This window comes from Halichoerus grypus, chromosome 10 (assembly GCF_964656455.1).
Source record: "Halichoerus grypus chromosome 10, mHalGry1.hap1.1, whole genome shotgun sequence".
In the NCBI taxonomy this organism is placed as follows: Eukaryota; Metazoa; Chordata; class Mammalia; order Carnivora; family Phocidae; genus Halichoerus; species Halichoerus grypus.
The window spans coordinates 91,353,876-91,377,061 of record NC_135721.1 but is presented as its reverse complement, the minus strand read 5'-3'; the positions used below and the strand labels follow the sequence as shown (position 1 = coordinate 91,377,061).

Genomic DNA, 23,186 nt, shown 5'->3' with positions numbered 1-23,186 from the left:
AAACGTTCAGCACTCATACAATGAAAAGATGTTTCTGTAGTTTAAGCTTCCAAGAATGTACTGTACCCCGAATGCATAACTTACTGCTTCAGTGTAAGCTTCACTGTTCTGTTCTTCATGAGCTTCTAGAAGTTTCTGGTAGCGTAAGTATGGAAAAATTAGTTTGGTAGGCTAAAAAGTTCCACCTATGAATAGATACTTTAAATACAGAAATAGCCTTAGTATCACATCAATTGACGTTGCCAAACATCTTACAGAATAGAGAAAATACTCAAATATAAGCCATGAATTATCCCAAATCAGGGACCTAGTTTTTGTGCTAACATTTCTGAGTTGCTCGGTTTAGAACACAATGCTTATGTCCTTGACTCTGCTGGCATCTGAAACCTATTCTACAAAAGCAGGAGAGTACCAGTGCTCCTCAAAGAATTAGAGTTTCACTTTAGACCTGCTCCCACCTGACAGCAAAGGCTTTTTTTTCTTCTTCAAATTTGTGATGTTACTTACTTTCAGTAACTTACATTCCCTTGAATCAGTAAATGCTGGAAACATTTCCTCATATTTCTCAAGAGCAAGCTGAAAGAGAAAAGCCACTCATTAATGTCAAACTCACTGAATCAGGAAATAAAGCTCTTTCTATCTGAACATCTTATTACTTCAGTAAGATTTATCTGCAGCCTATTTAAATGTATAAGAAGTATGCTGTTAAACTCAACATCAAAATCAACACAGGAAACCCTATTCAATTTGAATTGCCAACTTCAGTTAAGAATAAATTTCTAAACCAGTTTTTCTGAATTAGGTTGCTGTAGAGAGGACAACATGGACCAAATCTAATTTGTAAAAACTCACAGACCAGGTGTCTGTTTCCACCCACTACATAAAGAAGCTCTTTCTTAACACTGTCCAGATTCCACATAAATCCCATTCAGACCTCTGCTTGAGTCTGGAGGGAAGGACGCCTTTCCTCTCAGCAGATTTACTTCTGCTCTCCCAAAAGTTGGAGTGTGAAACAAAGGATGTTATTCCACTTTTATTGTCTCCTCCCTATGCCCCCTAATTTCTTTCTTTTTTCTAAAGATAGATTTATTTATTTGAGAGAGAGAGAGAGCATGAGCAGGAGGGGCAGAGAATCTCCAGCAGACTCCCTGCTAAGCAGGGAACCTGACACAGGACCCTGAGATCACAACCTGAGCTGAGACTGAGTCCGATGCTTAACCAACCGTGCCACCCAGGGGCCCCAGCCCCCTAATTTCTTTAAAGCAAAACTACCGAAGGGAACGCAGCTAGCACCTCGGCAGCGGTTTCAAGATTACAGCTGGGATGCACAGCATAGTATTACTGTTATTATTATTATTATTAATGCATGCAGTTTGGTCTTACTATAACCAATATCACCCAACAAAGCATATCATGAATGACAGAGGGCCTGAGGCCTGTTCTCATGGTAAAGTGCAGCAGAAATTGGCGCTGCGGGACTCTTACCTTGGCATTCAGTTCATCTACTATGAAGTGACAGAGGGCTGCTTTAAAGAAGTAGTCCTTTGCACTGTACTTCAACAAAGGATTATCCATGGTGTTTGCCCCAACCTAGGCACAGAAAGCAGATTTAGATTTCAAAGGTTTGCCTTCTTGTAGTAGGCAAACTGATCCTCATCTGCCCTTTAGAAAATACTTGTGTATCTTACATCAGTTTAGCTATGAATATATTCTTTTAACCCAGTATCACACACCAGACAAGAAACAATATTTAATATGTAAGTGTTAACCTGTTAAAAATGCCCGAGAAAACTTCTACTTCTACTTCCAGGAAGATGGAATAGACATTATTTTTCTCTATCCCTCCTGCTAAGAGCAACTGAAAGCCCCAGTCATTTTATATAAAACCAACACAAGGAGACTGAAAAGTAGAGACAAGACAGCAGACCAGCTAGGGACCTTGAGACACACAGAAAACACAGCAGGAGTTCTCTGGGTTTTCTTTTTCTTTCACATATCCCTAACTTGGAACAGAAAAAGCCAGCTGAAGGACCTGGAAAAGGGCAGCCTAGCAAGAAAGAAAAGTTTAGGTAATTACTGCTCTACTCCAGCCAAACACCACAGAACACTATGGCCCCACCCCTACTCACTTCAGTAAAGGCCCTAGATAGAACTGAGATGTCAATGCTTTTGAGATGCAATTGTGGAGGAACCCCAAATCCCTGCCAAGGTGGCTTCACAAAGGCCCAGAAGGGAGCCATGCCTTCATCCCTGTCAGCTCGTAATGGCCCACCCTCCTCCATCCCTGCTGTGAGGCAATGGAGACCATGTGGGGAGCCTGGGTCTCTCCTCTACCCAGCAGGAATGAGGTATCATCCCTCATCTCCCAGCAGTTGTGGTTTCAGAAGAGGCCTAGTGGAGGATTAAGACTTTTATCACCACGCAGTAGTAATGAGAACAATCCCAATGTGGTGTTGGTGGAGGGCAAGAAAGGGCGGGAATGGCCACCTCTGCCCAGCAGTGAAGCAACACACGCCCCTTCTGCTGCCAGAGCAGGGTCACAGGAAACCAGCTGAAAGAGAAGGTTTATTTATTTATTTTAAGGAAAGAGAGAGCATGAGCAGGACAGGCAGAAGGAGAGGGAGAGAGAATCTCAAGCAGACTCCGTGCTGAGCGCAGAGCCTGGCACAGGACTCGATCTCACGACCATAAGATCATGACCTGAGCCAAAACCAAGAGTTGGACGCTTAACTGACTGCGCCCCCCAAGCCCTCCTGAGAGAATGTTTAAATATGATCCAGTCCAGTTGTCACTAAGAAAGGAGATCTTAAGCTGAATGAAAAACAACAACCAATAGATGATAGCTCTGAGGTGACAGAAATGTTAAGATTATCCAACAAAGATTTTTAAAGGAGCCCTCAAAAAAATGCTTCAACAAGCAATTACAAAAATGCTTAAAACTAAAGAAAAAACAGAAAGCATCAACAAAGAAAAAAGAAATTTCCAGCAAAAAAAACCCCATAAGATATAAAGAAGAAACAAATGGAAATTTCAGAACTGAAAAACACAGTAACTTCACAAAAAGTGGATGGGTTCAACAGCAGAATAGACAGGAGAGGAAAGAATCAGTGAACTGATGACAGAACATTAGAAATTACTCAGTCTGAATAAAAGAGAGCAGAAAACAGACTGAAAAAAAAAAAAAAAAAACGAACAGAGCATCAGGGACCTATAGGACTATAAAATAAGGTCTAACACTCAGGTTGTCTAAGTCCTGGGAGGGGAGGACAGAGAGAAGGGCTGAAAAAGTACTTTAAGGAATAATGGCTGAAAACTTCCTAAATTTGGCAAGAAACATAAACCTACAGATTCAAGAAGTTAAGTGAAACCCTAACAGGATAAAAGCAAAGACACCCAAGCCATGCCACATAAACTTCTGAAAAACTGAAGCTAAGGAAAAAACTTTAAAAGTGGCCAGAAAAAAAACAATACCTTATCTACAGGAGAAAAATAACTTGAATGAAAGCGGACTTCTCATCAGAAACCACGAAGGCCCTAAGTGGCGCATTTTTCAAGTGGTAAAAGGAAAGAATTATCAACCCAGAACTATATGCCCTGGGAAAACATGCTTCAGGAATGAAGGGAAAATCAAAACATTCCCCAATGAAGGAACCCAGAGAATTTGTCACCAGTAAAACCTACCCTAAAAGAATGGCAAAAGGATATTCTCTAAATGCAAAGGACACAATGAAAGAAGTAATCTTGAAACATGAGAAGAAAGAAAGAACACAATAAGCAAAATATGAGTAAATACAATGGGCTTTTCTTCTCCTCTTGAGTTTTCTAATATGTTGGAAGATTGAAATTAAAATTATATCATTGACTGAGGTGGTTCTTAAATACGAAGACAAAACAGTTAATTTATACTGAATGGGGAGGAAAAAGGGACAGAAAATAAGACCTCTATATTTCAATGGAAATGATAAAATGATAACATCATCAGCTTGTGATAAATCATGTACATGTTACACTTAGAGCAACCACTAAAAACAGGTAGTCGAAGACATTTACTTGAAAACACTACAGATAATCAAGCAACCCACTATAAGGCAGGAAAAAGAAAGCAGAAAAACAAACCAAAAAAAAAAAAAAGAAAAACCAGAGCATAAATAGAAAACAATAAATAAAATGGCAGACTTAAGCCCTAATATATCAATAATTATATTAAATGTGAATGGCCTAAATATACCAATTAAAACACAGAGATTGGGAGAACAGATTAAAAAGCATGACATAAATATATGCTGTCCATAAGAAACTCACTTCCATTATAGTGATAAAGCCAGGTTCAAAGAAAAAGGATGGAAAAAGATATATCACATAAATATTAACCAAAAGGAAGCAGGCGAGGCTATATTAATATCAGATAAAGTAGACTTCAGAACAAAGAAAACTACCAGGGACAGAGGGGGACATTATATAATGATAAAAGTGTCAACCCACCAAAAAGACATGGCAAAACTAAACATGTATGCAGCAAACAACAGAGCTGCAAAATATGTGAAGCAAAGACTGATAGTAATGAAAGAAGAGAGACAAATCCACAATCAGAGTCAGAGACTCCAACATTCCACTCTCAACAATGGATAGAGATAGAAAATCAGCAAGTATACAGAACTCAACAACGCCATCAACCAAGAAGATCTAATCAATACTACAGAACATGTTACCAAGCAACAGCAGACCCACAGAACAAATGCCAAATCAGACCATATTCTGGGCCATAAAACAACTTCAACAAATTTATAAGAGTTGAAATCAGAGTGAATTCTCCAGCCACAATGGAATCAAACCAGAAATCAACAACAGAAAGATAAAGAGGAAAATCTCCAAACACCTGGTGATTAAGCAAAAACACATCTAAATAATCCACAGAAATCAATATATACAATGAAATAAATAAAACAATATAACAGAATTGTGAGACATAGTGAAAGCAGTGTTTAGAGGAGAACTTATAGCACTAAACATGCATACACAACAAAGAGAAAAACCAGTTCCTATCTCAACTCCCTAAAAAAAGAAGTGTAAAATAAATCTAAAGAAAATAGAAGAATGAAATATTAGAAATCAATGACACTGAAAACAGAGATACAGAGAAAATCATTGAATTCTACCAAATGTTTAAAGAACGAACATCAATCATTCACAAATTTTTCCAAAGAGAAGGGAATACTTTCCAACTCATTCTATGAGGCTACTATTACCTTGCTACCAAAACCAGACAAAGATCTCACAAGAAAATTAAAGATCCATATCCTTATGAATATAGATTGAAAATCCTCCACAGAATACTAGCAAACTAACTGTGACAACTTACTGAAAGGATTACACATTATGACTATACGGTACAGGATTAATTTTCTCCTAAGTGAGGTCTTGCCTTTGTCTGTGGCTCCTGGGGGGGTCATCTCTAAGCCCTTGCTTGGAACGGCCTGCTTGAAAGAGTGTTTTTGTTTACCTGGGTGTCTCTGACAACATGGTTCAGCTCAACCTATGGAGGGACTGGAGAATCTGTGACTGAGCCACAATAAAAATTCTAGACACCGAGTACAGGTGAACTTCTTCCCCTGTTGGCAATACTCCATGGATATTTTCATCACACATCATCGTTGGGAGAAGTAAGTGCTACCTGTACAACTCCACTGAGGGGAAGGACAAAAGAAGTTCTACACTTGCAACTCTCCTGGACCCTGCCCTAAGCACACCTCTTCCTTTTACTGATTTTAATCTGTATCCTTTGGTATAATAAACCATAACTGTGGCGTAACAGCTTTCACTGAATTCTGTGAGCGCTTCTAGAGAATGATCAAACCTGCAGGTACTCTTGAAGATCTCCAAACTTTGCAATAATCAAGAAGGATTTATCCCAGGAATGTAAGGTTGGTTCTAAATATGAAAATCCATCAATGAAATACAGCATATTAATAAAGAACAAAAACCATATGATCATCTCAACAGATGCAGAAAAAAGCACTTGACAAAACCCAATATGCTTCGAGGATAAAAACACTCAACAAAGGAAGAGAAGGGTACTTCCTCAAACTGATAAAGCATATCCACAGAAACCCCACAGCTAACATCCTATTTAATGATGAAAGACTGAAAGCTTTCTGTCTAAGATGGGAAAAAGACAAGGACGTGTGCTCTTGCTACTTCTATTTGCCATTGTTCTAGAAGGTCTAGTCAGGGCAAATAACAAGAAAATGAAGTAAAAGGCATCCAAATTGGAGAACAAGTATAGCTATCTGCAGATGACATGATTACATGATTTTGTACAAACAAAATCCCAAGGAATCAAAAAAAACCAAAAATCAAACAAACAAAAAATCCCCAAACCCATTAGAGCTAATAAACTAGTTCAGCAGGGTTGCAGTGTATAAAACTAGCAATTAACAATCTAAAAAGGAAACTGAGAAAACAATTACATTTACAATAGCATCAAAAAGAATAAAATACTTAGGAGTATATTTAACCAAAGAAGTGCAAGGCTTACACACTAAAAACTTTAAGATATTATTGAACAAAATTAGAGAAGATCTAAATAAATGCAAAGGCACCTTGGGTTCATAGTTTGGAAGACTTAACAATGTTAAGATGTCAATACTTTCCAAATTGGTCTACAGGTTCAATGTAATCTCCATCAAATTCCAGCTGGCTTCTTAGCACAGACTGACAAACTGATCCTAAAATTTGTATGGAGATGACAGGGTCCCAGAACAGCCAAACAATCTTAGGGAAAAAAAGTATCAAAGTTGGAGGACTCACAGTTCCTGATTTCAAAACAAAGCTACATAATCAGAACAATGTGATACTGGCATACAGACAGACATGTTAAGACCAATGGGACAGAACAGATGGTCAAACAGAGTATCAGTCAAATAATTTCCAATAAGGGGGCCCAGACCATTTAATGGCAGAAGGACAGTGTAGTCAACAAAAAGTGCTGGGAAAACTGCATATCCACAAGCAAAAGAATGAAGTTGGGTCCTTACCTAACACTATATACAAAAATTAACTCAAAATGAATCAAAGACCTAAACCTAAGAGCTCTAACTATAAAACTCTTAGGATTTCATCCAAGTTAAAAACTACATGTCAAAGGACATCAACAACAGAGTAAAAAAGCAACCCACAGAATAGGAGAAAATATGTGCAAAACACATACCTGATAATGTCTTAAATATAAATATAAATAAAATATGAGTATCTAAAATAAGAATTTCTAAATTCTTAAGAAATAAGAATTCCTAAAATGTAATACTAAAAAGCAAACAACCCACTTCAAAAATGGGCAAAGAAATCGAACCAACATTTCTCCAGTGAAGATATAAAATGGCTAACGAGCAATTGAAAAGGGTCAACATGACCAACCATGAGGGTAATGGAAATCAAAACCACAACGAATCACTTCATACTCATTAGGGTAACTATTACCAAAAAAACCCAGAAAGTACTGCTGAGGATGTGGAACAACTGGAATCCTGGCATATCGCTGGTGGGAATGTAAAATGGTGCAGGTGCTGTGGAAGAGTCTGGCGGTTCCTCAAAAAGTTAAAAAAAGACCTGCCACATAAACCAGCAATCCCAATCCTAGGTATATAACCAAGACAACAGCAAGCCTCCCCTCACAAAAACATGAACACAAGTGTTCAGAGCAGCGTTATTCATAATAGTTCAAAAGTGAAGAAAACTCAAATGACAAACATTCACTGATAAACAGCTAAACAAACTGTGGAATATTACTCAGCTATGAAAAGAAAGGAAGTATCATTACATGCTAAAACAAAGAAGAACTTTGAAAAAACTATGCAACGTGAAAGAAGTCAGTCACAAAAGGCCACTTATCCTAGAAGGCCTAGAATAAACAAATCCATTGAGACAGAAACTAGATACTGGTTTCCAGAGACTGGGAAGAGGGGAGAATGGGGTGTCTCCCCAGTGGTGGATAACGAAAATGCCTTGGAATTAGGTGCTGGTGATGGTTACACAATTCTGTGAATATACTAAAACCCACTGACTTGTATTCTTTACCAGGATGAATTATATGATGTGTGAATTATATCTCAATTAAAAGCAAAATTAAATAAAATGTATAATTAAAAAAGAACAAGATTCAGTGACTTCTGCCGGAAGTTGGTGAGACCGTAGCAGCCTCACCTGCTCGTAGATCTCGATGGCTTTCTGGTACTGCTCCAGCTGGGCGGCATACGCTGCCACTTTCAGCAGACACTTGTTAGCTGAACTGAAATCGAGAACCAGAGCAGAGCGAATAACAATCCAACAAAAAAATTAAAAGGTATCCCAGTACACCTTCATTTGGTACAGCCCGATATGCTCACAGAGTGCAGTACAGGTTTGTCTCTTATCGCACATAACAAAACCCATTTAATTATATTAAGGAAAACAGCACTTGCCTGTTGGATTCTTCCCCTTTGTAATAATCAGCCGATTGTTCATAATGTGCAATAGCCTGAAAAACACACATGTATTTTATTCAAACTACTTCTCTGAAGAGCTACATTTAAGAATTACATTTGCATAGGTATTATTCCTATAGATAAGCCTATTTCAACAGCACACCTTTCACAACTTGGCCTCCTTTATTTGGGGAAGACAAGAAAGCATGCACATCCAGAAGCCTGGTGGCAGAATACTCACCATCCACCAAAATCTCTTCTTCCCTTCCCCCGAAGCAAACGCCCAGCTACACCATTTCCCCAGCCCCCAATGCAATTCCAGGCAGCTGTGACCTGTTGTTTCCAATAGAATGTAAAGAGGCATGCTGTGGGCCTCTACCAGGCTTGGCCGGTCCATCTAACTGTGCGTCTTTCTCCAGGCCTCTTCCCTTCCCAGGAGCTAGAATGGCAATGACCAAGTGTGGAGTGATAGTGGAAGCCACAAACTGAGGATGGCAGAACTACTGTCTGCCTGGTTCCTAAATAACTACAAAGGGCAGAATGTACTTCAACCACCATGTACTGCTGCCAAACCCAGAACAGCTACACTGGATGGTTATTTTAAAGGCTTATGAAGCCCTATTGCATTTTAGATCTATAGCTTGCTAGAGCAGCACAGACTTTTCTCATTAATACCTTAAGTGTCATCTAGAATAAGGGTGTTGCCTTCATTCTAAAATGTGTGGTGCTGAATTAACAGTCAAGTGGAGAGGAAACAAGTTGCAGGCTGGAAAGCTAGAAGCCTTTGTCACGTTGTGGCATAAGATATAGTAAAAGCAAGCATACGACAACTCAGAAGGCAGAAGACATCCCTACTGGAGCCAGAAACTCCAAGGGAAGAAGCTCTATGGAAAGAGACAGATGATAGTGTGTAATGCTGTTTTCAGCAGTTTTGTAAGAGAGAACAACTCTGGAAAGAACTAGCTTGTTTGTAGGCAATTATAAAAGGGATAGGCAAAGTCCAGTGATAGGGCCTTATAAGACTGGAAAGGCCAATGGCCTCTATACCCCAAACAGCAAAACATAAGCCTGAACAACATTTTAAACTAGGGGTCTGACAAACTTTTCTGTAATAGCCCAGACTATAAATATTTTAGGCTTTGTGAGCTGTATGATCTGTTGCAACAACTTTGCTCTCCGGCAGTGCCACAAAAACGGCGTGTCTATGTCCCAAAAACTTTATTTATGGACAATGAAATTTCAGTTTCACTTAATTTTTTTGTGTCATGAACTGCTTTTTTCCCCAACAGTGATTAAAAAATGTAAAACCTATTCTTAACTTCTGGGTGTACATAAACAGGTGGTGGGTCTATAGACCTCTGCCTTAAATTTCAGGGTTTTCCCAGTTAAGTCATAAAGAGGAAGCTGGCATTATGCAAACATCAGACTACAAGTGCTCCCTTCCCACTAAGCCCATAGCTTCAAGGAAGTCCCACCTAATGACTTGAGAGAGAGGCACAAAGACAAAACAACAAACAAAACAGGCTAGGGAACTATGTTAAAGCTTCGGCTATGGTTCCTGAGAGCTGACTGGAAACGGACAGACCTGGCCATAAAGCCTCAGCCCCCACTTCCTGCACGTACTAGTGCAATGACCAAGACCAACAATGACTTGGTTTACAAAATTTGTTTACCTCTGAGGCCTCAGGCTGAAGGGGCCACAACCAACATTAGTCAAGTCTGGACTGCAGAGCACCACTGACAGTGTGTGAAAAACTGACATTTCTGGGTGTATTTTTTTTTTTTTTAAGATTTTATTTATTTATTTGATAGAGCACAAGTAGGAAGAGCAGCAGACAGAGGGGCAGGCAGAGGGAGAAGCAAGCTCCCCGCTGAGCAGAGAGGCTCGATCCCAGGAACCTAGCCCTGACATTTCTAGGTTTAAATAATTATGTTTTGGGTCTTTTTGATCAGCCTATCCTAACTAATATGTTCCCCAAACAAATTTTCTGAGTATTATTTATAACAGGGGCAAAACTGGAAACAAGGTAAGTGGTTAAATATAATAGACTACTGTGCTAAGATTAAGAATGATGACAGGGCGCCTGGGTGGCTCAGTCGGTTAAGGGTCCAACTCTTTTTTTTAAGATTTTATTTATTTATTTATTTATTTATTTATTTATTTGACAGAGAGAGACACAGCGAGAGAGGGAACACAAACAGGGGGAGTGGGAGAGGGAGAAGCAGGCTTCCTGCTGAGCTGGGAGCCCGATGTGGGGCTTAATCCCAGGACCCTGGGATCATGACCTGAGCCGAAGGCAAATGCTTAACAACTGAGCCACCCAGGCACCCCAAGGGTCGAACTCTTCATATCAGCTCAGGTCTTGATCTCAGGGTTGTGAGTTCAAGCCCCGTGTTGGGCTCCACGCTGGCTGTGGAGCCTCCTTAAAAAAAAAAAAAAAAGATAAGGACAGAGTATCAGTATGGAAATTTCTTCATGAAATATTAAATCAACTAACAGCCATGAAAGAACAGATACACTGTGGACCTCTTTTTACAAATACATAAACACATACAGAAAACATCTGGAATAGATTCCTTTGGAGCATTTGTCAGAGCTGTCACATACACACACCTATGGGATAATCTGATCAATGTATGTATTCTCCCACTAAAATGCGAGGACAGGTTTCATGAGAGTTTTGCTCAACATTATGTTCCTGAGCCTAGCATAATGTCTATCATATGGTAGGTGCTCAATAAATAGATGCTAAGTGAATGAAGGCAAGTTGCATTTCAAATGATGGACCCCTATTAAACTACTGCCAATATCTTAATCTGGAATGCCCACAAAAGAAGTTTTTCAGTGAATTCCTAATTAATGATATCAGTGAATTCCTGACTAATATTTTTTGAACTGTCCCCATGCTCTCAAGTATTTAGCACTCTTTTCCACTGTAACAAATGGGGTAAAGTATGAGAAACATGACCAAATCTTCAATAAAGAGTATTAGATTACATAACCTCCTGGGGGTGGGGTGGGGAGTGTCACTACTTATCTTGCTAGTTCTCAACAATACCAGAACTCAATGAACAGTGTTGGGTTGAACTGTACGTAACTGCGGTTTTGGGGGTAAAAATAAATGGCCAAATGTGGACAACTGTGGATAATTTGGTTTAATCTAGTTCTTAATAATGATATTGATACATCGAAATGTTGTAACTGTAAACTATGGCTAGATTTATCATAGTAAAAAAGAAAACTAAAGCTTGGTTTTTAATAATGCTAATTAAACCAATCATCAAATTTTATGATAGTCCCAAGTTTTGACAGAGGCTATAGTTGAAAGGAAAGCTTATCTAGTGGCTTAACAGAGAAGTTTCGGAGAAAAGAGGTTGTCACAGGTCATCTTTGGATGTTCGTACCTGTTTAGAATTTTAACATGTAGTGAAATTTACCAGGCACAAGTAGACCCTTCCACATTAGAAATCTGTTTCTTACAATTTCAAAGATCATGATAAATATCAAAAGCAGATATTAGCTGGTTTTTGATACAAAACCAGCTTGTTATCCTGTTATTTAAGTAGCCCACCAAAGGAATTGCAATAATATTCCTTCCTAGGGAATCTGGTAAATGTCACCATGCTGGAAAATACATGAATCCTGAAATGAGAGACAAGACCCTCGAGGACTGCAGTCCTCATCAGTGTTTCAAAGCAAATGCAATTTCCAAGTCTCAAGAAGAGTCCACTTCATAGGTGAACTTAAACAGCGTTCGGATGGGATCAATTCTTTCAGAACATACACCCCCAGACAGGACCTAACATGAACTTGCCACAGACACACCTACATGGTAACAACAGCAGTAAATCATGTTCTCGAGGGGCTGAAACAGAAATGGATCACAGTTCCTCTGGGTCATTTAAAAGGCGTTCCTATGGGGCCTGGGTGGCTCAGCTGTTTAAGCATCTGGCTCGTGATTTTGGCTCAGATCATGATCTCATGAGTCATGGGATAGGACTGAGCCCCAAGTCAGGCTCCACGCCCAGTGGGGAGTCTGCTTAAAGATTCTGTCCCTCTCCCTATGCCCTGCCCCCTTCACGTGCGCATGCACACTCTCTTTAAAGTGAATAAATCTTAAAAAAATAAAAGCCCATTTAAAAAGGACCCATTTATTATTGGTTTATTTCATAAAATCAAGAAATAATGTTAGTCTTTGAAACTTCACACACTTTGTTCACTAGCTAAAATCTGTGAATGAATCAGAGAACATATAGCAGCTTGTATTAACAGGGAAAAAAATTCATTGTAATAAGTGAAATGTAAGGTACCTTACATCATACATATAATGATACATATATATACTGATAATATAACTGATTTTTCAAACTTAAACTTCAGGTACCACGGACTACATCTGGTGAGTCCCACCAGGAAAGCGAAGGCAATGATGTTTCTAAACCCAGAAACCCTTGGGGCACCTGGGTGGCTCAGTCGGTTAAGCATCTGCCTTGGGTTTGGGTCATGATCTCGGGCTCTCTGCTCAGCGGGGAGCCTGCTTCTCCCTCTCCCTCTGCCTGCTGTTTCCCCTGCTTATGCTTGCTTGCTCTCTCTCTGTCAAATAAATAAATAAAATCTTAAAAAAATAATAAACACAGGAGTCCAAACATCAGGGAACACTACAAGGTAACCCTGTGTGCGCTGAGTAATACTCTTAAATTGCTTTTAAAAGGGCACATCACATCAGTGAAGGGAGATGCCACCTGCTGGCCAACTCATAGAATGGCAGGAAAACCATGAGTGAACGGGCTTCAGAAGCTGCCATGACAAACCACACTTTTTTTTAGAAGAAGGAAAACGAGAGTATGCTATAGATCATTTTACCCCCTCTGAATTTATGGAGAGCCACGTGTGAAGTGGTTGCCCCAGAACATGCCCTGGCAGCAGCGGCGGCACAGTCCTGTGGGCTCCTGCCTCAGAGTGCTTTCCTGACCACGCCAGGCAAGGAGCTGACGCCGCAAACTGCTAGAAAGACACTCTGCATGAGTGCTGTCCCCCCAGGATGATTCAACCTCAATAAAGATATTGTGCCACTCCAAGACACCCTGACCAAATAAATATCCCAGCCACACCAGACCCATCTCCTTTCTGTTCCATCATCAATTCTGCACCAGGGAGCAAAGAAGGGTTCAGGTTTGGGTCTCCTCATCCTCTCCAGAGTCTACAGATAGCTTCTTCAACGAGAAGGGGCACACGCAATGCACTCAGTGGCTCTGATTTAGTCACAAGCAAAGTATCCTTAGAAAACCATGGCCTATTATGACAAAAATGGCCAAATCATGAATTCTACGTAACAAGTCAGTGAATTTTGTGCTGCACAGCCACAAGGTGGTGGTCAGCATGAAGTCAGAGGGCAAAGGTTAGCAATGCCAATCCAACTTTAGCAGTAAGAGATACCTCCCCAAACCAAGATTCTATGTGCTTTGGTAAGTACGCTGCTATGGCAGAGATGGGTGCGTCGTTTGCGTATTTCTTAGAAGCTACTACCCAGAGTTCTGGGCTCTGGGGATACATCAGCAAACCAGAGGCAAAGCTCTGTGCTGATCGGGTCACCCACTCCAGTGTAGGGAAAGATGATGATGAGCAAGCATTTGTAGCACATGATGTAAGGTGACAAGTGTGCTGCAAAAAAAGAAAAAGCTGAGGTGGGGGAGGTGTCTGGGTATGTATTCGTGACAGGCTGGGGTTCCAATTTTAACTAGGTGGTCATGATAAGTCTCATGGAAAAGGTAACAAATGAGCAAAAATTTGAAGGACAAGGGGGAGTTAGCCATGCAGGCATCTGTGGAAAAACCCCACAGAGCAAACAGCAGTGCGAAGTCCTGATACAGGAGCTCATCCAGCAGGAGTGAAGATCAGCAAGGAGGTCATGGTGGCCACAGCACGGGGTAGCATGAGGGAGGAGGGTGAGGAAGTGCCAGAGGAGAGTTCAGAGAGGCACAGGGCTGAAGGGGCAGATCAGAGGGGCCTCGGAGACCATCTGCAAGGCTCTGGCTATTCCTCCGAGTGAAGAGGAGGCAACACAGGTTGTCAGCAGTAGAGACACAATCTGATCTACTTTTGACAAGGATTGCTCTGGCTGCTGTGTTACACGGGGGTGGGGGTCACTACCACGGACAGTATCAAAAACCAGTGTAATACACACGAATTTATCATTGTGTATCAGGAGGAAATTCTTATGTTGGCAATAGTATCCATCTTCCTAACTTGGCTGACATATTACACCTACCCTCTTGAGGGTCCCCTGGGATTTTGGTCAACATGCTATTTCTCAGTATAAAGCCCCCTTTCCCTTAAGAAAATGCACAGGAGCAGAAAAGAAGAGAGTGAATCCAAAAGGAAGGAGTGATGGGGACCCTGTGCCCAGGGCTCAGAACTCCAGCAGGAATAGAAGCAGGGAAGCCAATTTGGAGGCTCCTTGCAGAGATCCAGGGAAGCTGACAACAAGGTAGTGAGAGGTGCCCAGACCTGGGAGCATGGAGGACAGCACCAAAGAAATCGCCCACAGGCTGGGTGTAGAGAAAGAGAGGAGGCAGGGACGCCTGTGGTTCGGGAGTGAACATCATGACGAGGTATCAGAATTCTGACTCAGACACACTGGGTTGGAGGTGACGGTCAGCAGACAGGAGGGTAGAGGAATCTGAGGTGTGGAGAGAGGTGTGGGCTGCAAATAGACTTGCGAGCCACCAGCATACAGATGATCTATAAAGCCATGATGCTAAGTGCAGAGAGAGTACCAAGGGAGCAATGTGGAGTGAGAGAAGACACGAAGTCAAGCCCAGGCTGCCCCACACTAGAGGGTGGGGAGAAGAGGAGGCACCATTAGGCACCTGTGACAGAGGCCGAAAGAAGGCATGAGACAAAAGAGAGGAAGAGGGACCCCTGTCTGATGCCAAAGTGGGCTCAGGGAGTGTTCTGACCATTCAGATAGGACACAACTATACTCCTAAGAGCATGCCTGGTGCTCATCAGCCTGGCAGGAACAACCAATGGCCTCCACTACCGTTTCTCCTTCTCACTCACACCTCCTGTCTTCCACGGTACTCGGGACAGTGTTACACAAACATCTGTCTCCAGAGCTGAGGCAGCCTCCGGAGTCTGACAAATGTCTTCCTCTTGCCAAGGTGCCCTGAGCCCTGCCGGCAATCTCCTGACTGAGAAGACAGTGTGAAACAGGAGGAAGCTCCGCACTGGGGCCAGCTTTGCCTCAGCTCTGCTGGTTCCAACCTGAGTGGTCCCACGCAGTGCAGTTCTTCCAAGCCCTAACTTCCACACCCATAAAGGGGCCTCTGTGTTGTAAAGCTGAAAGCAGTTAAATTCACAGCATGCCAGCAAGAACAGAGCCTGGGAAACAGTGGTGCTCAGTGAGGATTTTCTCCTGCCTCTCTTCTTTTGCTTCTATAAACCACAGCTCAGAAAACCAGACCTGCATGAAACAGGTGTGGCCAAGCTGGCATTCAGCTCTCTTCCTCCTCCAGGTCAGGGCCTGAATATAAAGGTGTGCATGTGCCTGCAGTCCTGAAGCTCCCTTCACGGGGCCACAGAGGCCTTGGCGACCAAGAGGAATACTTCTGCTAAGTCATTCTGACATGAATCACCCAGAGCAGAGATAACAGGCAGGCCTGGTAAACTTTACCCAGCTCTCAGGTGCCAGGTGCTCACCCTAGGAGAGGCCCATCCAGTCCTCAACCTGTCAGGCCCCCCAACTTCCACGTGAAGCCATCTCAATGGCTCTGCACCACTCAACTCTACTGGAAGGGAGAGGGCTCCCTGAGTCATGTCATCTACCTGCCTCGTACCCAGCTTGTGGAGGAACTGTGTCCTGGCTTACCTTCTCGATGTCTACCAGTTCGGTCTCATAGATCTCCGCAATGGTGATGTGGTGCTTGGCTGCGATCGTAAACCTTCCCTGGGGGAAAAAACAAAAAAACAGAGTCACGTTTTGCTTTTACCTTTTTGAATGCCAATCCCTTTGGGAAACAAAAAACAACAGCAAAAGTACAACTGTAAGCCATCTCCAGGATTCCACCCCACAGCCGCTCAAGCAAGGCAGTGTCTTACCATGTCTGTGTAAATGTCGATGGCTGCATTTAAGCAGTTGATAGCCTCTGAAGCGAAGGCATTTAAGAAAAACAATGAAAAATCCATTCAGTCAAAGAGGGTTCCGGGGAGCCTATCTTCCTGGCTGTTACTAGAACGTTAAAGAGGTTGCATTTGGGGTGGATGGTGGGCAGCCGAGTTAGTAAAAAGCAAGCAGAAATCACACAAGGCCAGACACCTCGGTATGCTCGGTCCCCAGCAGGGGTAGTGCAATTTAGAGAATGGAGCTGGCGTGGGACTGGCTCAGTACTCTCAACCTGACAGTGAAGACCCCATCCAGGGCCAAGACTGCATTAAAAAACAGACAAACCATGAAGGCTGTCATCGACACTGATCAGCTCTAGCTACTAAAACATAAATGTAAATGCATTCTTCACTGATATCATGTATATATATGAATTCTGGAAGACAGTCCTTCATAAGGAAGATCATTTCAATAGATTTGATTCTTCATGCAGCCAAAATCAAAAGCACTTTGAAATACCTGTTCAAACAACTCTTAAGCAAAGTCAACATTTCATACAATGTTAAAAGATGCTAACTTTTGGTGTACCAGTATATGCCAAAAGGAAGAAAAAAAATCTAGTAAGTGATACTGCTAATAAATTCTATTAATTTTCTGAAACACTGAACCAACAAATTTCCTGTCACAAAATGGTGGTCCTTATAATGTTGACATATGGGCAACAGCTCCAAATTTATTGCTTTTGCTTTAAAGGAGGTAGCAAAGAGAAAAGGCCTGACTGAAGAATTAGAAAGGTACACAGATTAACAAAATTAAAAGCAACTTTCTCCCCAGCTATATTAAGAAATGTGGTTTGTTACACCTTTAAAAATACAGAAAAATAAGCTACCCAGAATGCCACTCAAATCCACTGCTAGTATTTTGATGCACTTTTCCTTCCAGTGTTTTCTGGATGCATTTCTATGTGCACATATTTCTTTATAAATTTGAGATCTCAATTCTCATGTGGTTCTTTGGTTACCATGTGGACAATGACCAGTCATTGAAGAAGCTTTGAATCCAGGGACTTCAATGCCTGCATCATATTCTAGAATACTGATGCACTGTAATTTTACCATTCTATCCTTGCTGTTCATTTAGGCTGCGTCCAGTTTTTCACGTTCGGATATAGAGTGTGACAATCTTTATACAAAAGCCCTTGAAGCATTTTCATTCTCAATGATATATTCATAATAAAAGTTGGGATTTTTGTGTTAAAATACACTGCTAAAAGAGAAAAATGGGAGACTCCACAGCCTCCAGCGCATGTGCTACAGGAATAAGTTAGTACTTTTAATCACCAAATGTATACTCTTAACTAAAAAAAAAAAAAATTTGCAAAATTTTGCCACTTTAAATACCCAAGTTCATTCTTTCTTCAAAACCAGTACTTTGAAAAACACTCTTTAAAAAGTCAGATGAATACTGTGTGAATAAGTTGTTTTTAACTATCAGATATTATAATCTCCCATTAACTGGATCTTAAAATGCACCAGGTATTTAGGAGTGAGGGACCATTCCTTTTCTTTAATGAGTAATAATATATTCATAAAATTAAATGGCATTTAAGAAAACAGTGCTGTCAACTAAACATCTAGGACAAACTGAACATAATTTCTCCTCATAAAAGCTCAAAATGATTACAGAAAAATCCCTAAAATTACTAAAATGTCTATTTTCCCAAAGCACAAAAATTTATTTTTACCAGGACTCCAAGGTCCAGCAGCATACCCTGTGAGAAAGGTCCCTGACATCGACCCTACAGTTCTAGTTGCGCAGAGATGGAGGCACGTCTTACCTTGAGGGTCTGCCTTCTTGTAAGCATTGCCAGCATCCACAAAGCTGGTGGCAGAATCATGCTTGCTCTGAAGCTGCATATGGAGCTTGGCTGCCTGACAAAATGCATTTCCTGCAGCTGAAGAAGACAAGTCACTACAATTAATCACAGAGGAGCAGGTGTCCCCAGGGTGGTCCGTGCTCTAAGTGCTGGACCTACCCCTAGAAAAGTTCCTTGTCACTGAAAAGAAGCATTCCAGTCAGAAGCACATGTAAATGTGGTCAAGTGCACTTCAGGTATGTGTAAAGAAACCAGAACCAAGTTCAACGGTGACAAAAGTGTCTCTCAGCCCCAGGAAACCTCCCAAGGGGCGCCTGGGCAACAGGCCTCCATTTAGTACCAGAGCCAGTCACGTTCAACTCTGTCCCCCAGCATATATTAAACACTGACCAGGGCTTCAGGCCACAAGTGTTTAAAGAAAGGTAAAACACTGAGGTCAAGGATACTTATTTACTCATCTTTCTATTTCACAGTGTCCATTGGACTTGGCTGTCATTGTTGAAGAAAGCATTAATGGAAGCTTCTTGGACATAGTAAGTATCTCAAAGACTGAAAATCAAGGCCTACAATTTCAAAACTTGAAGTTTCTTAAGTTATAACAAAATCGGACTGAACTTCATATGAGGTTTAACATGTCTTTATCTCCCACTTAGTGTGAAAACTTGCACATTCCCTGTGGGATGACGGATGGGTTTGGTTACAGGGTGCTGTCCAGGTTTCTGTTGGAACACGGCACAATGTGAAAGTTTTATGCACTTAATTTTTTCAGAAAAGGTTTTGATCAGGGACTGCAGATTCTGGAGCGGCAGAAAAGAATGAGGGAAGGAATCCCTAGCACAGGAGTCACATGAACAAGGAACAAATGCTTGAAGGCAAGAGAAGGCAGGGAACAGAGGCCAGTGACAAGTCCATGCTGCCTGAAGGAGGGATGAACACAGTGGGCAGGGGAAGTGAAGGCTAAAGGTGCCATGGGCCCAGTTCTGGGAGGCTTAAATGCCAGCACGAGGAACCTGGACAAGGATGAGCCCACCCACTGTCCTGAAGTTCTTGGCTCAGAGAGAACCACCACAGACTGGGAAGCACGAGGCCTGTGGAGTCACAGCTCAGTAAGGTTTGGAATAGGAAAGTCAGCACTAACAGGAATGGATGGGAAAAAGATCCCTCCACTAGGAAAAACATGATGAAGAATATCATAAGAACTTTTGGTACTTAAAAAAAATGTTTTTAGTCATTTCAAAAACATTCAGAAAAGTACAGAAAATCACGACAGACACCAAAAAACCCACTGCTGGTATTAAGAAATAAAGCATTCAATTCCACAAAGCTTTGGCTATCATCCCTTATTCTGACCCCTCTTCCAGAGGTAACCACACAATTCCTACTCAGGCTTCTGGACTTCCACTAAGGGAAAAGCAGTACAGACTCCTGATCCAGCCTGCCCAGGCTCAACTCTGGCTCTGTGCCAGACAAAAAGAGTGCCCAGGCAGTGTTGAAAATACTCAGCCATCAGTGTGGCACAGGCACTGAGCAATCAGAGAGGAAGTGGGCCCCAGTTGGAGCTGGGACTGGAGAACCCCTGTCCACCAGGCTTTACCCCTTAAACTGGTGACTCATGGGGCTGGCAGTCCCAGAGGAGGGGCCAAGCCTGCTGCCAGAGTAGTAGGCAGGCACATGGGTACCTGTGACAGCAGCTAACTGAATGGCAGCTCTGATGGGCTCTGCCTAAGGAGAGTACAGTAATAGCTTGGACCTCCCAAGTAAAGTGCTTCCAACAGACTGGCTCCTGTTATGCATGCATTGGCCAATCTCATTAGTACACGCAAATCTATCCTTAGACCATACCTTTATAAAATACAAAAGATAAAAAATGCTGAAACAATGCTCTTTTCTCCTCTATTGTTTTCATTATGTTATAATTCAGGTATAAGTACATTTTGAAAACATAACACATCCTTTTAACTTAAAACTAAACCTATAAATGAATTTTAGTCAGAAAGGAACTTTCAGATTCATGTATTTCTACAGCAATTTCTTCATAGAAATGCTTTTAAAGTTTCAGCCTTAATGGGTAAATCAACACAGTATACACCCTAAGCTTATACAATGTTATAGTCCATTATATCTCAATAAAACTGGGGGAAAAAAGCAGATGGGGAAATGATTTGTAGAGGGCAAAGGCTCTACTTTAGATCACGCAGCAGGTGCAAGCCAGGGCTAGAGACCCAGTCCCTGCTCCAGCTGAAGGCAGTCTCCATTTTCACGACAGACAGACCCTATCACAGAGACACAACAAGCCCCTTTTTACATGGTAGGGGATGAATTTGTTTCTCAAATCAGTGTTAGAAACAGTCATCTTTTCTCAGACCAGTAAAATAATTCCATTGTTTTGGAACTGATTTTGTTATGTGTAATTTCACTGGATAGAAAGTGTTAAAAAGTGACAATAAAAATGTTGAGGTTTATAGAAATAACACCCTCACTGGGTGTTCCACTTCTCAATGGAAACTCAATCAGCTATCACAGAGCTGTTCCCACAGTAAGAAATTCTCACCCAATGTTTAGGTAAAGAAAAATAGGCTTTGTTCACTTAGATCAAGGTTCTTTTCTCCCAGACCACAGTGGCCACACCAGTTACTCCAGCACACACACCTGTCTCAGCCAACAGGAGGAAATGCAAACAGTTATTTCTTCCTTCAAGATGATTTTAAAGTTATTTGCCTGAAAAGCAAACAAACAAAAACTTTATACATACCACTCCAATTTTTAGCCATCTTGAACATATTTGCAGCTCTGGTATACATTTCACAAGCCTCTTCTATTTTTGTGTTTCCTCTGAGAAAAATTTAAAAAGGAGGTTAAGTTTTACTACAGCAACCATCCACATCTCTAATTCTCCCTCCCTCAAATAATAAGCATTTAATGAGCACTTACTATGTGCCAGACAAGTATTAACAGCTGCTCACTCAAAGCATATACTCTTATTATCCCTATTTTCCAAATGAGGAAACTGAGGCATACAAAAGTAAAGTAACTAGCCCAAGGTCACATAGCAAGAATGCCACAGAACTGAGACTCAAATACAGATCTGGCTGATCTCAGAGCCATGCCCTTAACCAATTTCCATGCATGGAAATTGAAGTTTTAGGTCAATCGGAGAAATAAGAAGTACATTATTCAAATGAGATTAAATTTTGAAGGTTAAAGACATTTTTACCCTGTTAATTTTTAAGAGTTTGGCACTATGTTTATTTAGACTTTAAAAACAAAAAAACAAAAACCTAAAGCCAGAACATAAAAGAAATGCCATGTTTTTTGACTGCTATATTACCACCTCTGGCAGGAGACAAGCTCTTCTCCAACGTGGAAGGGGCCTCAGAGTCCAGCCCATCACCCCGTGTGGAAATGCATTTACGACATCCTGAGAGAAGGAAACTCTACTGCTGCTTGAATACATACTGTTCTGGAAAGTTCTCCACTAGACAGCTGATTCCACTGAGGGACAGCTTTAGCTGTCAGACATTTCTTCTTACACAAAGGCAAAAATAATCCTCTGTAACTAGCACCAGAGTTTTCCAATTTGACCTGGTTCTTCCTAAAAGCTAAACTAAGACCCCTTAATAAATGATGGTTCTCTACCTCGTCTATCTACGCTATAAACATAAATAACCAGAAAATGAAGACAAAGTACCGGGTGCAGTGCACATGAGGAATTCAGAGTGGTTTAAGGACATAAGGACTAAGAGAAAGGGGAGATCAAGGCTCACTCTTCAAGAGTGGGCACAATATGAACAAGAGTGAGCACACAGGCATATGCCAGAAACTCAAAGAGTCTCCGAGCTCCGGCAGAGGGGAATGGACAGCTCTGTGTCAATACGTGTCCCAGTGTGGTACACTGAGGCTCACGTGTGACTTGCACCTTAGGCAGTAACTACTGTCTTACCCCAGGCTAGTTCTTTAACTTCTCTGGGCCTCAGTTTTTGCATGTGTAAACAGCGGATAATAGGATCTATACTTGTTGGTCATTATAAAGATCAAAGGAAATAATCCATATATAGTGGCCACTGCAGGGCTTGACCCAGAGTAGGTACTCAATCAGGATGATTACTATAATTAGATTCATGTACTGAAGGCATAAAAACTTTTGGGCATATTTGTACAAATAAGGGACATGTCTGCTAAGGGACTTATATCTGAAATATGTAATGAACTCTTACAATTCAATAATAAAATGACCAATAATTAAAAAAACAGACAAAGGATCTGATTAGACATTTCCTCAAAGAAGATATACAAACAGCCAATAAGCACATGAAAAGATATTCAACATCATTAGCCATCAGGGAAATGCAAATCAAAACCACAAATGAGATCTCATTTCACACCCATAAGGATGGCTAGAATCAAAAGACAGACAGTAACAAATGTTAGGGAGGATGTATAGAAACTGGAACCCTCCTATACTGCTGGTACAAATGTAAAATGCTGCAGCCACATTTAGTTAGTTGCTCAAAAGGTTAAACACAGAGTTACTATATGACCCAGCAACTCCACTCCTTGGTACACACCCAAGAGAAATGAAAAGACTACGTCCACACAAAAATTTGTATATAAACGTTCAACCCTAGCATCACTCATAACTGCCAGAAAGTGGGAACAACCTAAATGTCCATCAACTGATAAAAAAATGTGGTACACGCATACAATGGGATATTAGACAATAAAAAGAAATGAAGTACTGATACATGC

At 41.2% G+C, this 23,186-nt stretch overlaps 1 protein-coding gene across 2 annotated transcripts in view; it reads right to left on the bottom strand.

Annotated features, from left to right (window-relative positions):
• NAPB (NSF attachment protein beta) overlaps positions 1–23,186 on the bottom strand; it is a 41,790-nt gene that overhangs the window by 3,935 nt on the left and 14,669 nt on the right. Inside the window, exons 2-10 of one of the 2 annotated variants that reach the window (XM_036086200.2) lie at positions 21,193–21,272; positions 18,402–18,518; positions 16,561–16,607; positions 16,331–16,408; positions 8,457–8,512; positions 8,200–8,284; positions 1,486–1,590; positions 508–576; positions 85–135 (exon numbers count right to left, since the gene is read on the bottom strand). In XM_036086200.2, coding sequence (XP_035942093.1) covers positions 85–135; positions 508–576; positions 1,486–1,590; positions 8,200–8,284; positions 8,457–8,512; positions 16,331–16,408; positions 16,561–16,607; positions 18,402–18,518; positions 21,193–21,272 — 688 coding nt within the window. Of the gene's footprint in view, positions 1–84; positions 136–507; positions 577–1,485; positions 1,591–8,199; positions 8,285–8,456; positions 8,513–16,330; positions 16,409–16,560; positions 16,608–18,401; positions 18,519–21,192; positions 21,273–23,186 lie in introns of those variants that run through there. The other variant, XM_078056853.1, reaches the window with a different exon arrangement.